Source organism: Hippopotamus amphibius, chromosome 9, assembly GCF_030028045.1.
Source record: "Hippopotamus amphibius kiboko isolate mHipAmp2 chromosome 9, mHipAmp2.hap2, whole genome shotgun sequence".
Classification (NCBI taxonomy): Eukaryota; Metazoa; Chordata; class Mammalia; order Artiodactyla; family Hippopotamidae; genus Hippopotamus; species Hippopotamus amphibius.
In genome coordinates this window covers 64605968-64620109 of record NC_080194.1, presented here as the reverse complement: position 1 = coordinate 64620109, position 14142 = coordinate 64605968, and the positions used below count along the sequence as shown (strand labels likewise).

General features: G+C 40.4%; 1 protein-coding gene across 1 annotated transcript in view; it reads left to right on the top strand.

Moving 5' to 3' along the window:
- CCDC83 (coiled-coil domain containing 83) overlaps positions 1-14142 on the top strand; it is a 49971-nt gene that overhangs the window by 22239 nt on the left and 13590 nt on the right. Inside the window, exons 5-7 of the mRNA XM_057695432.1 lie at positions 2237-2404; positions 10757-10848; positions 13565-13633. Of these exons, the coding sequence (XP_057551415.1) occupies positions 2237-2404; positions 10757-10848; positions 13565-13633 (329 nt within the window). The remainder of the gene's footprint in view (positions 1-2236; positions 2405-10756; positions 10849-13564; positions 13634-14142) is intronic.

The following is a 14142-nucleotide window of genomic DNA, read 5'->3' as shown; positions in this document are numbered from 1 at the left end:
CTAAACTGCCTTCAAGGGAATGGGCCCAATTAGCGGAGGTGTGCCTGTCTGTGGTTTGGGCTGAGCACTGGGGTATGTGTGTCATACAAATCTGGGGTTGTGCCGGGTGACTAAGAAGAACAGGAGGGCTGGGCATGTGCAGTGGCCCAAGGAAGAAAGAAGCCCACAGATGCTGAGGAAGAGGGGGAAAGGGAGAGAACAGATGTGTCTACAAAGGATCTCCGAGGCAGTGACATCTCGTACCACGTAGTCACTTGCACCTCATTTTGGTTTGTGGAGCAGCAGCTTGGTTCGCCTGGAAACTTGTGATGGTGCAGAACCTCAGACCCTTCCAGACCTGCTAAAGCAGAATCTGCATTTGGGCTAGATCCTAAGGGATTCCTGTGCACAGTAAAGTTTGAGAGGTGCTGACGAAACTCCCTTTTTCCAGTGTTTAGTTAGGACTCTTTCAGTTGCAGGGATAGAAATCCAACCCAAACTAGTCCCAGCATAAAGAAGGTGTTCATTTTTTCGTGTAACCAACAAAGGCAGGGTGCTGCTGACCTGGACCCAGTGCGTCGCCTGCTGTCAGAGCTCAGCTCCATTTCTCTCTCCCTCTCTCTCCCCCTTCATCACCCTCCCTCTTTTCCTCCCACCCCCTGCCCCTGCCCCCGCTGCTCCTTTTACCCTTCTCTCTCCGCCTTCCCCCTGAACGTTGGCTCCTTTTTCTGAGAATGTTCCCCCCGCCTTGAGGCTGGAACTCTGGCCATAGGCAACTCTGATTTCACATCCTTATAACCTCAAAGTGGAGACAAAAGAGACAAGTTTTCCACCAGTTTCAGTGAAAATTTTTCTAGGGAAGGACTCTGAGTATGTGCCTAGCTTGAGGCACATGCTCAGCCCTGGACCAATCCCTGTGGCCAGGAGAAGGGGCAACTGTAATCTGTCTACTTACATGACAAGGGATAGGAGACGTGTTACTAGAATGGAAGGGAGAGAGGGGCTCTCAGAAAGTAGAGCAACAGCCACGACACCCACCTCTCTTCCAAAAGCTTCACGACATCAACCAACCCTCCCCTCCAAAGACGGAACGTGGTGCAGGGCTGAGACGGCAGCCGTCTGCTCACAATGGGGGAACAGCTGCTCACTGGGGTGCAGTGTCCTTAACTGTTTAATGACAATAACAAGTGCCATTTGTTAAGGGAGTTAAATTCTTATATTTTTAATATGTATATATTAAATATATATGTATATTAAAAATATCTTATTATCATGTCTTGGAAAAAGACATGTCTGGAGACCTTCTGGACCTTTGCATGAAAGAACATCTCTCTGGCCTAAATAGGATGCGTCAGTCATCCCATAAACATTTATTGAGCACCAACTAACTGCCAGACTCTGTGCTAAGTGCTGGGCTGACAGAGGTGAATAAGATGTGGTCTTGCCCTCAGGAGGTCTCAAAAGAGACAGCATGCGGCAGTGAGCTGCATAGCCGTTAAATTCATTGAGCTTGGCTTTTTGTAATGCTTCCTTTTCCAGAATATTCAGCAGCATGATACTCAACCTAAAGACTGAGTAGAGCATCATGTGTAGTAAGTACACCAGTATGTGTACCGGTTATATGTGCTGGTTATATGGTTCAGACAGCTCCACATTTGTACATATTTAACTGGGGAGCTTATCTTTCACTTTGAAGTCTTACTCTGTGGGGACAGGGGAAGACAGCTTATTATGACTCTCATATGCTATCATCTCACACAAGGGAAGCTCAAACAATTGAACTTTAAATGATGGAATCAAACAACTTACGAAAATGGTCTCCAAGACTGCAGAAGGATATAAGTTGAAATCACTCTGCCCAGAGACATAATGACCAGAAAAATGACAATTTACTAATAAAAAGAACATGCGACATAATATATTTTACAAAACGGGCTGCTTACCAAGCTATCGCAGGCATAATATAAACTTGTGGGTCCCTAGGCGTATAGGTTAATTGCATATTATAGCTCTGTCACAGCCCCAAGCCACGCATCTACTTTATAATTGGAAGTTTAACTTTTACTTAGATTTTGAACCGTGAGGGATAGGTAAACAATAGTTTGAATAGTTTAGATTTCCCTAAATTGTAGATATAAAATAGTATTTATGAGTTGATATTTTCATATCAGACCTTAACCTCACCAACGCAGATTGCAACATATAATGGTTGCAAGGATGATAAAAATGACACAAAGTCTTGATTTTCTTTCAACAGATATGCGCATCCAAATAAACAGTGCTGAGAAACTCTTTCTTGAGAAGCTCAGTGAGAAAGAATATTGGGAGGAATACAAGAATGTAGGGCGTGAACAACATGCTAAACTCATTACCTCCTTGCAGAATGACATCGACAGAGTTAAAGAGAATGCTGAGAAAATGTCAGGTCAGTTGCAAGAAAGCTGGTTCAGATTCAATAAAAAAAAAATCTTTAGGGGGCAGACATTTGGTGGAAGAAAGAAACAGGTACCCCCGAATCATCCATTAGTCTCTGCTGTCAGCACAAGCACTGCGAGCCTAAGGATAGGGTGCAGGGAGGAAGTAGAGAAACTATTCCAGGACCACCTATGAAATGGAGAAGGGGAAGTAAAGGGATGGGTGTGTGTGTCTGTGTGCGTGCAGAAACCCTGAGGCTGACTTTGAGAAAGAGGCTTCATTCAGTGGGTAGTATCTGTGTGCTCTCACACCTGGGTCTGGGCCAATTCCACCGAGGTCCTGGGAAGGGGTTATATTAAAGAAGGAATTCACCTGAGGCAAGCTAAGGCAGCCTGCCCAGAATCATTATAGAAAAATGGCCAAGTAAGTGCTAAATTGTAATTGGGAAAAAACTGGAGAACAAACATGAGACAGGAGGCGAAGAGGGTATGGGAGCAGGATGGCATCGGGCGTAATGAATCGTACCAGGACCAGATCTGGGAGCCATAAGGCCACCTGTCTGTCCCTGAGGCCGAGCATAGTGGCTAAAAGAACACCAGAGACTCAGAGACAAGAAAGTCATAGGGTCGAACAAAGGGAGAAATCTGGCCTGAAAGAACACTGTGGGTGGATGGCAGCTCTGCGCCCAGCTGGCAGTGGTGCTCTGTTTTGTGGAAGGAGGGTTCGTGAGGGGCCATTATGCCCTCTGAGGCTCTGACCAGTCAGTCTGCTTCTAGACCAATTTTTACGTAAGTTTCTCAGCTCAGGGCCTCTGCACCATGATGGGAATGTAAGTTTGGCCCCAAATTTTTCAAAAGATTCTCCTTCCCAAAAGAAGAGAGTGAGAGGGACACCCTCCTATCCCTGTCAACCCCCCAGCCACTGACATCCTCTCTTTAGATAAAAACACTATTACTAGTTCCTTATGTAACCTTTCAGAAAGGTTCTGTGCATGTTTCAGTATATATATATATATATATGTCACAAGCAGCACGCTACAGATGCAATTTCTCACTTGCTCTTACATGTAACAGTAGGGACAGCCTTATAGAGGAGTACATGTTAATACTTCCTCATCCTCCCAATGGCTACTTTATTTTGTTGTACCATAATTTTTTAACCAATCTCCTATTCATAAGCATTTAGGTTTTTCCTGACTTTTACTATTACAAATAATACTGCAATGATTATCCTCACACAATCTTATTTTACTGAGATGAATACCTTTGTGTGTGTGTGCATGTGTGTGTATATATATATATATATATATAAAATTTCATTTATGTGTATCTCTAAAGGGAAATGGCTGGCCCAAATAGCCCATTCAGTTTTATTCTGATAGGCATAGCCCTCCATAGAGGTTGTACCAAGTGTACTCCTGCTGGAGTGATGAGGATGCCTGTTTTCCCACTTCTTCAACAAAAGGGGATGTGCTCCACCTTTTTGTTCTTTGCCAGCCTTAAATCTAGAAAATGGTATCTCATTGTAGCTTTAATTTCCATTTCTCTTAGTATAAGTGACAGTGAATATCTTTTTATAAGTTCAAGAATCATATGAGTTTCTTTCTGTTCACATCCTTTGCCCATTTTTCTATTGCACTGTGGAGCACTTTACATTTCAAGGAAATTAGCTCTTTGTGATAAATGGTGCACATATTTTTCCCATTTGTCATTTGTCTTTTGTTTGTGCAGTTTGTATGAGGAATTTTGTAGTTTTATAGTGCCCAATTTATCAGTCTTTGATTTTATGATTTCTGAGATTATGAATACATTCTCTAATATTTTCTTCTAGAATTTTTTATGGCTTCGTTTTTATATTTAAATCTCTGATTTTTTGTGTGTGAGGTAGGAAACCAACTTTATTTTTTGCCAGATGGTTTTCCATTTGTCCCAACATCATCTATTAAATAAGCCATTTTTACGCTATGATCCAAAATGGTAACTTTATCATACTTTCATTTCCCATGTGTATTTGGATCGTTCTGTCTTTTCTATTCTGTTCCATGGATCTTCATATTTGTGCAACAATACCACACCTTAAAAATTGTTATTGTTCTAGTTTGTTTACCATTTTTAAAATAATTTTGCCAGCATTCCTTTTATTTTATAGTTTTTAAGCAGGAAGGGTGATCGTCTCATATAAACTTAACCCATTATCCTGATTAGAAATTTGGATGATTTCTTTGAGCTGAAAAATTTCACGCTGTTGCATCCAACTTTGGGATGGTAGTAATAACATTCATGTGCTGCTGGATGAGGCATGGTGTATAGCCAGTTTTAGATGTCATGGGAAAATGGCTGTTATGGGCTTATCTTATTTGCCATTAGTTTTATATTTTTTTAAATTTTATAAATTTATTTATTTATTGGCTGTGTTGGGTCTCTGCTGCTGCACATGGGCTTTCTCTAGTTACGGCGAGTGGGGGCTACTCTTTGTCATGGTGCATGGGCTCCTCGTTGCTGTGGCTTTTCTTGTTGCAGAGCACGGGTTCTAGGCACGTGGGCTTCAGTAGTTGTGGCACACGGGCTCAATAGTTGTGGCGCACAGGCTTAATTGCTACACGGCATATGGGATCTTCCTGGAGCAGGAATCGAACCCGTGTCCTCTGCATTGGCGGTCAGATTCTTAACCACTGTGCCACCTAGGAAGCCCTTGCCATTAGTTTTAGGCACTTCTAACCATGCAGCAGTAATTCTGCCTGGGGACGATTAAAGCACTTTGGGGGCCACTAATTGGACACAATGAATATGAGCAGAATTCCTAAATCAATTTATCTGAAGTCTTACAACCACCATCCCCTCTTTTTCTCCCACTTCCCTCCTTCTTCCATGACTTTTTTAGAATTATCCTCCCACACCCGTGATCATGGAGTTTGTCTTAGCTAGACTGCTTTAATTGCAAGGAACAAGTACTTTAGAAGAAAGGGATTTTATTGTAAGTGAAATGTGATATTAAAATGAAACTTTTTTAGTCTCAGTTTAAATCTGGGTATCTATATAATGGATACCACATTTCAAAGTAAAGTGAGATACCACCATGCAGACTGCCAATATGATGAGGCAGAAAACTGGTTTCGCACCTTCAACCACTGAATTCCAGTCTATAAAAGAAGTTTAGGAGGCCACAAAAAGACTGTTAGAAATAAGGGCACAGTTTTTGGAAAGAGCTCTTGGTGTGCTATAAGTTGTACACTGTACCCCAAAGGGGCAGGTGAAGGGTAATTCCTCTTTCATCTCAAATCAAGACAGAAGGTCTTTAAAGAAATTCAGATTTTTCGACTTGTGTTCCCTGCAGTTTGGGGGACACTTAGATCTAGTTTATGACTCATGCCTGAAAAATCTATGGGATAAGTGGCTGACTAGGAAATTGTTCTAACATCAGAGCAAAGAAGAGGTAAGCAGCTGCTGCCCTGGGCTGGGCCTGTGTCTTAGTCCATTTGAGTCTCTGTAACAAAGTACCATAGACTGGGTGGCTTATAAATAACAGAAATTTATTTCTCACAGTTATGGAGCCTGGGAAGTCAAGATCAAGGCACCGACAGATTCAGTGTCTGGTGAGAACTTGTTTCCTGGTTCATAGACTCCATCTTTTTGCTGTAACCTCATGAAGTAAAAGGGGCAAGAGAGCTCCCTGGGGCCTCTATCATAAGGGCACTAATCTTGTTCATGAGGGTTGCACCCTTCTGACCTAATGACCTCCCAAATACCAGTTCACTGGAGATTAAGTTTCAACATAAGAATTTGGGGGGTGGGGGTGAGTCACAAACATTCAGTCTGTAGCAGCCCCCACTTCCAGACTTTGTTGTGGCAAGGAGTGAAGGAGTGTTTCCTGTGGAGCTGTTGTGAAAGAGAGCTGGTATGCAGTCCTGTTAAATCTTGCCTGAGGGCTGATGAGAGGGGGTGATGCTGTCCCAACAGAGAAATAGGCTACTGTATATGTGGGAGGGAGGAGGAAACTGAGACCCAGAGACCAAAGGAAAAGTCATTAGCCAACCTCCAAGGACAGTATGTCCCCTGCATCAAGGGCATGCAGGTGAAATATAACTAGAGTTGGGGAAGGTGGTCCTCCAAAGAACCTATAAAAACACCCCCAAGAGAGGAGAATGAATCTTAAATGCCGACTAGACCCAGAAAGTGGGACATTAGCTTGAGATAGTATCAGTCAAGTGAGGGCTTTTTTTTTTTTAATTGGTTGTGAGGGCTTTTTTGTCCCTTTCCATGCTGTCCTTCAGCCCTGAGGGAGGAGGAACAGAAGTTCAAGTCAGAAGAAATGGTGGTAAGTTTAAGTTAGGAAGGGAACAGCCATAACTTTGAAGCTTGAAATTTTGATTATTATAAAGACAAGATATATTAATTTCTGATTAGAAGATATTTTATTATCACAAAGGAACCAGAAAAGCCATAGGATTGCCATGTATCTTATTGAGAGAGGGTCACTAGCCTCACAGTTTGAATTTTAAAGGGAAGAGAGAACAATAAGTTTTCTTAATGTCCCATGGTCATGTTTGTTGGATGCAACAGTTGTGTCGAGGAATGGGAGGACTGAAGATGGAAACAGAAAGCTATCAGATCAGTGGTGGCTCTGGGGGTAGTCCTGCCTACATTTGTCATTCATGGTCTGTGACGACCCCTCTCGCGGCCCCTCTGCTTTGCTCTGTTTGCCTGTCCCCATTCTCTTCTGGCTTCCCACAGACCAATTCTTGCAGTATTCTCCAGCCCAGATTCTGAAAAGAGCTGGTATGATCACCCACCTAGTGAAAGATGACCAAAGACCTTTGTCCATGCCTCCTTATGGGTCATCGGTTGGCCCCAGCACAAACCATTCTTTGCTCAGCTGTCCAACCAACCTTATTCAGTAGCCCTTGAGCCCAAGCGGGGATGGGGAGGACATGCCTGGAGCTGCTTCCCTGAACTTCAGCTAGAAGGAGATGTCAGGATACTGACAGATGTCAGGTGTAGAAAACACAGTCACCAATATATCCAGGGCAAGGCTCTTTCAATAAAAGGAAAGGGAACCTTAGATTAGGCCCAGGAATAGAGAAAGTATGGGGTTATTACAAATCATCAGATATTAGAGTCACAGAGAGTTTTTACTTTTGTCCTTGACCAGGTTCATGGGACAGGGATCCTTAAAAATTTCTTTGTATACTAACAGTGAGTTAAAAGACTTGAGTTCAAGTCCACTTGTTTGAATGCCAGTTTCCTCATCTGTAAAATGAGAGTACCTCAGTGATCACCAAGAGAACTCACAGTCCCAGCACCTGCTTTTCTGTACCTTATCTCATCCAACTCTTACAAGTTCCTTTGAGTTGGATACAATTGTGCTCAGTTTAAAGATAAAGAAACAGAGGCCTGGAGAAGTTAATTGCCTTAACTAAACTCACAAATTTAGTAAGTAGTGGAAAATGGGATTTGAACCCAGGTGTGTGTCAGACCCAAAGCCATATGCTTCAAATAGTCCTCCCAGTTCTGTGATGCAGCTCTGTGATGCAGTGAGGTCGGGAGGGCTCTCTAACACACACGCTGCCTGAAGAAATCGCTATGTGGCCAGTGTTGCCACCTGCCCCTGCTCAGTGTTCTCCAGAGGGGGCTGGAAGGAAGCCACCAGCACAGAAGAGGATTAGCACAGTGAAGCTGTAAGACACCCAGAAGTGTGTGAAGAGTAAGCAACAGACTCCCAAAAAGCTGTGGAGCAGAGCCAAAGCAGAGCCAGACACAGCAGGGAAAGGGGAAGAGTGCAAAGCAAGCTTCAGCTTCTGAGAAGTGCAGTCAGCTTCTGAGAAGTGACCATATTAGACAGGGCATCTGAGCAGCCAGGAGTCTACAGGCACAAAGTCATAATCTCCCAAACTTTTTTGGCAAGGAGACTTTTACATACTCCCAGTTTCTTTGGCTGAATTCACAAATGTGTGGTTAATAGTTGCTACCTGAAGGATCATCTGAATTTCAAAGGATAATGAGATTTTCACATCTTCCATTGTGCTAGCTACTCTGCTTTTAAGAAGAAAAACAGTCCATAGAGTTTTATATGGAATTTGGAACAGAGTTGGATGTTATCATTGCTTTTTCAGTGTTAATATGGCAAGAGAGAGAACTGCAACTTTAGCCAGAGTGTATTTCATAATTATGATTTACAGCAAAGAATTAATATTTAATGTTATCAAACTCTAGTTTTTATGGTGTTTTCAGATACTAAGAATGTAAAATCCATTATAGCTCAATTCCTGATACATTGCAACTTTTAGATTGATTGTTGTATTTTATGGGGTAGAAGTTTTAAATGAATACCTAGCATTAGTCTAGTGGACTAGGTCCTGAAGTGAAAAAAAAAAATTCCATGAGAAATGAGATTGGAATGATTAAAACATTCAAGCAGTTACTTCGAATGAGATTAAGAAAACAATGGGAGATACACACACACACACGTGTAGGTTGGAATAATGAAGATGTCCATTTTCTTATTCTCCATATGTCAAGTTAGACTAGACCCAAAACGCAATGAACTCTTGTTTATAAACCTCAGCCACTCTTGTTCCAGCTCTCTTAGAGGTAGGAAGTGACAGGTCCTGCCCCGTTTCTGACCACTCCACAGCCTGGGAGAGCTCTCCCCTTCCCTCCTTTGACTTCCCCTTTCCCTCCTCACAAAAGTTGCCATCGTTTGCTGCTTCTATCCTGGCACTGAAGCTTCAGATCACTGCCCGCCAAAGAGTTGCAGTTGGACAAAGTTCATTTTCTTCAAAATACTTTTCAATATCTGTTGTGTCTCAGAGACTGCAGTAGTAGAAAGATATGGAAGAGAAGTTTCTACCCTCTGCTCAGAGTTTTCCATGAATAGGGGAAGCGGTTATGCCAGTACAGAGCACAAGGAGGGCTGAATAACTCCTGCCTCACTCCCTGCCCCGCTTTCCAGAGCCTTAAGTTGGCTCTAAACTATGGAAAGACCAGACCTGTAGATCTCCTTCCCTGTAGCCTAAGAACCCTGAGAGTTCCTAGAGTCAGCTTTGGTTGACTTGGTCTGTGGGGAAATTTTTCCCTTTGAAATAATGTCTTCAAATGGCAGTTGTGTTCTACAGCCCTCTTAGTACAATACTATTGTTTCATTACAGAATGTTAAATGGGTCTCTGTGGACCAGTCCAGAAATCTAGCAACCGTAATTGTCGACATCATTTGTGTGGGAAGATACTGTCTTCCAAGTAATTATCCTTCACATGTTATAAATAAAAAACATTTAATGGGGACGTATAACATAGATATTATAATGCACAACTAACTTTGATGAGTCTCAGATTTGGAGGGTACACTGCCCTCCTGTTGCACGCTGCTGACTACCTCACTGTATTCAGTCTTTGCTCAGATGTTACCTCCTCCGAAAAGCTTTCTCTGATCACCCTATCTAAAACAGAGAATTTTAGTTTTTCTTCATCACACACCTCCCCACCTGAAATATTATTCACTGGCTTCCCCGCTAGGATGTACATGTCATAAGGGCAGAAGTTTTGTCTCTTATTTGGTAATATTTCCAGTGCCTTACATAGTGTTATGCACCTAAAAAGAAGTTGATGATGATTTGTTGAATAAAAGAATGAATAAGCTGGACTCATTTATTGAGGTTCATTGCTCTTCACTCTCTTAAGCAGCCTTAGTGTCACTACATTTTGCTTTCCTTAAACAGGAGTGTTGATGGTATGATCTCTCAGCGTCTTTCAAGGCCCCCAATTTTATGATCCTTTGCTCTCTCAGTTCTGACATTTATGACATAAGAAAATCTGGAGAGGATAGAGAATCCTGTACTTCTACATCTCTGTTCTCCCTTCTTTTTCTGAGCCCAACTCAGAACAGGTCTACTGACTTTTATAGCCCCTCTTCTCCCTCTCCTCTCCTCATTCTGTCTTTCTTGCCCCAGGAAACACGTGCCAAGAATATTGGACGTTTAGTTAGATGGAGTTAGATGTACAGGATGCTACTCAAGTGCATAATTAAATCGCTTTATATTTATGTTGTGGAATCAGAAGCTGTGTGATATGAAGGGTAGAAGGCTGCACAGGCACTAAAGTGTTGGAAATTCTCCTTTTGGAGAGGAAATCCTTTAAAAATACAAATGTTCATGAGAGAGATATCATCTTAAATGAATTCACATTAAGATGTTAGTAAATTATTGGAGCATATCCTCTAATTGGAGGTACTAGATGCTTCAGTAAGAATGTATCTTAAAAATTCAGGAAAAAAAAGTATGTAGAAAGGAGATGGGGCGGTCATCGAAGACAAAATTTATAACTTCATAGTTTTACCTAGGGTCTTAAGGTTTCTAATTTTCTCTTTAAAGAACAGTATATAATCACCCTGGAAGATGCTAGAAAGAGAATAATCAGAGAAACTTTGTTGCAACTGGACCAAAAGAAAGAATGGGCCACAGAGGTATATCTCAATTTTCTTTCTTTTTTCTTTCCCTGATACTAGATTTTTATTCTTCTCACACAGAATTTCAAAATTTTAACTGCAATATAGTTGATGTATAATATTATGTTAGTGTCAGATGTACTGCATAGGGATTTGACATTTGCATATACTAGGAAATGATCACCACAGTAAGTCTAGCAACAATCTCTCCCCATACAACATTATTACTGACCGTATTCCTTATGCTGTACATTACATCCCCATGCGGTATTTATTTTATAATTGGGGGTTCGTGCCTTGTAATCCCCTTTACCTATTTCACCCACCCCAAGCCCCCTCCTCTCTGTGTTTCAATTTCCTTAAAAATCAAAACTCTTCCCTCCACACCCATTTCTTTCTTGTGGTATATTATAATGGTCAGGAACTTGGGTTTTGAAGTTAGGCAGTTTAGTTTAAATCGCAGTTCCACCACTTAGTGGGTGCATAAACTGAATTTATACTTGACTTTTCTGGGCTTCGGTTTCCTAATCTATAGAAAAGGGACAATAATAATATTCACCTTTAACCAACAGTATGAGGATTGAGATGATTTAAGTAGCATAGTGCCTTATAAGAGCAAGAGCTCAGTAAATTAGTATTCAGTTATTTTTAAGTATAATAATAATGGCTACAACAAATTATTAAATTGTGGATGAATTATAAAATGAAATATAATTTGTCTAAAAAGTACTTTCTTACATATGCAAACCTAAGAGAGTACACTTTACATTGCTGGAGCTTTAAAAATTGGGGATATAAAAAAATGTTTGAGATGTAATTTCCAATTCATGTTTTCTAATCTTTGGTTTGCCCAAAATATCTGACTCTCTTTCCTTTCACCATCCTTCCTCTGTTTCCAGACGATCTCCTAAATCAGTGAGGTTCCCACTGGGACTGTCTCTATCTGAAACATCCTTTCTTCAGAGTCATAAAAGTCTGGTCTTTTCTAAATTCTTCACTGAATTTCAGTTGCTAGTGTTTGTTGGTTCAGTTGTTCTTTCAGTGTCACTATTCTATTGCATGATTTTTACTGATTTACACAAATGCAGAGGATGTGGAGAACTGACCAATGGTTTTGCCTGCCTGTGCAATTCAGCCCCTTTGTGACTGAATATGATTAAAAGGTGAAATCAACAATTAAGTGATCTGATAATAGTTAAGATGATTAAAAATGCACATGTAGGTCAAATATGCTTTCAGTATGTACATTCAATATGTAATGAAGACTGTTCCCAATACTCTTCCTAGCATTTTACATTAAAGTCTCTCAACAATCCTGTCGGGGGAGACTTGCTAATAGAAGACAGTGGCACAGAGAAACTTTGTGACTTGCCCAGCGCCTGTGGCAGAATTGAGATTTAAGATGTCTTCTTCAGATCATTGCTCTTAATCATTACACTGTACATTTTCTTCTCCCCACATAATGGCAAACACCCACTCACGTGAATGAATTTTCCTCATTTTATCTGGCCATCTTATGTAGTTAACTTTTAAAATCCTTTTGTGCAACCTTGGCTGCTTATTGGAGTCACCTGAGAAATTTGTTTAACCCAGGTGGGCCCTGGGTCCCATCCACAGAGATGCTCATGTAATTGGCCTGGGATGTTGCCTAGGCTTTTGGATTTTTCAAAATATCCTGGAGATTCTAACATGTAGCCGAAGTTGAAAACACTACTCCATTGTTACTGAATTAAGCCATTAGTCAACTAAATTCAATTATGAGCTACTTCCTACTTTTGTTCAAAGAAAATTTTGTGTTCAAATAAGCTTTAGGCTTATCAGCTGGAGCTAAAATATAAAATTTCCTGGTTCTTAGGGAATGGAGCTTCACTCTTAGTTTAATTAACATGATTTAAAGAAAAGAAATTTACTGCAAATCATCCTACTCTAAAGACTCACACAAATTTACCCTTAATGTAGTTTTAAATTATTTCAATCCATGTTTATGAGTCAGAATACTTTTCTTAATTTCTCTTCTTTTGGTTGTGTCATTCGGTTACCCAGTTTGTAGCATGGTATCCATATAAAAGTACCTCACATATAAATACAACCTGTCATCTGCTATGATGTTCCTTTGGGTGAAACTGTAAATATCCTAGTAACTGAAAATGAATTTATATTTTATGATCCTACTGATAAAATAAGACTTTTTCTGTTTGCTTTGTCTAAAATGCCTTTCTCCAGGAGACTATCTAACTACAGCCTGCTACCCTGAAACTATTTGCTATTAGGTTTGTAAGTATGTATATTGTTATTATTGACATGCAGAAATCTTCCAAATTAAAAAGGTAGTTGTATAATCTATTCGTGCTTTTGCTTTATGTTGAATTACGTCTGTGACCATAAGCTTGAAAAAAGTTTGATCACTGCAGTTTAGCCATCTTAATCGTGGAGCAGATCACTTAATGATTGATTTCACCATGGCAGTCATATTCAGTGACAATAGAGGCCAAATTGAATGGATAACCATTGTCCAGTTCTCTCAATCACCTCTGTAAGGCAATGTAAATCAGCAAAAACAATACAATAGGATAATAAAGAATAACTGCACCAAAAGTTTTTAGGTATATTTCCAAAGTAATTGCAAAACATAATTTTAAATGACCAGATAAGTTGATTGTGTATCACCATTGCTAAAACTGTGAAATGATACGTGGCAGCTCTTCTTTAATACAGAAAAAAAAATTGTTTTTAGAATGCTATAAGGTTCATTGACAAGGGCAGCTATCGAGAGATCTGGGAGAATGACTGGCTCAAAAGAGAGGTAAGTGGAATTTTTAAAAACAAAAACACTGTTCTTTCTCACTTTTTTTGAACTGGAAATGACTTTTATTTATGAGCTGAAGTCATGGGAAAAGCATGGAACCATGACTGACTGAGATAAAATGAAATTCAAGTGGAGTCCTAATCTTATTACAAGCTGTTACTCAATGAACACCATAAATAACCTCAATAATAACCAGAAATCATTTTTGGTGTCACAATTCATACAATACACTCAAGTGTGCAAAGCTTCTTTATGTCCTAAAACTGATCTGGCCTTCCTCTGAACTCTGCTTCCTCCTGGGTGATGGGAGCAAGGCTAAAGGATCATTCTAACTTCATTCTCTGCTGTTTTAAATTGCCTCTTTAGGTATTCAAATTGGTAGGGAAGAGGTAAAATTGTCATTATATGCAAATGACATGATACTATATATAGAAAACCCTAAAGACTCCACACAAAAACTACTAGAACTGATAAACGAATTCAGCAAGGTGGCAGGATACAAGGTT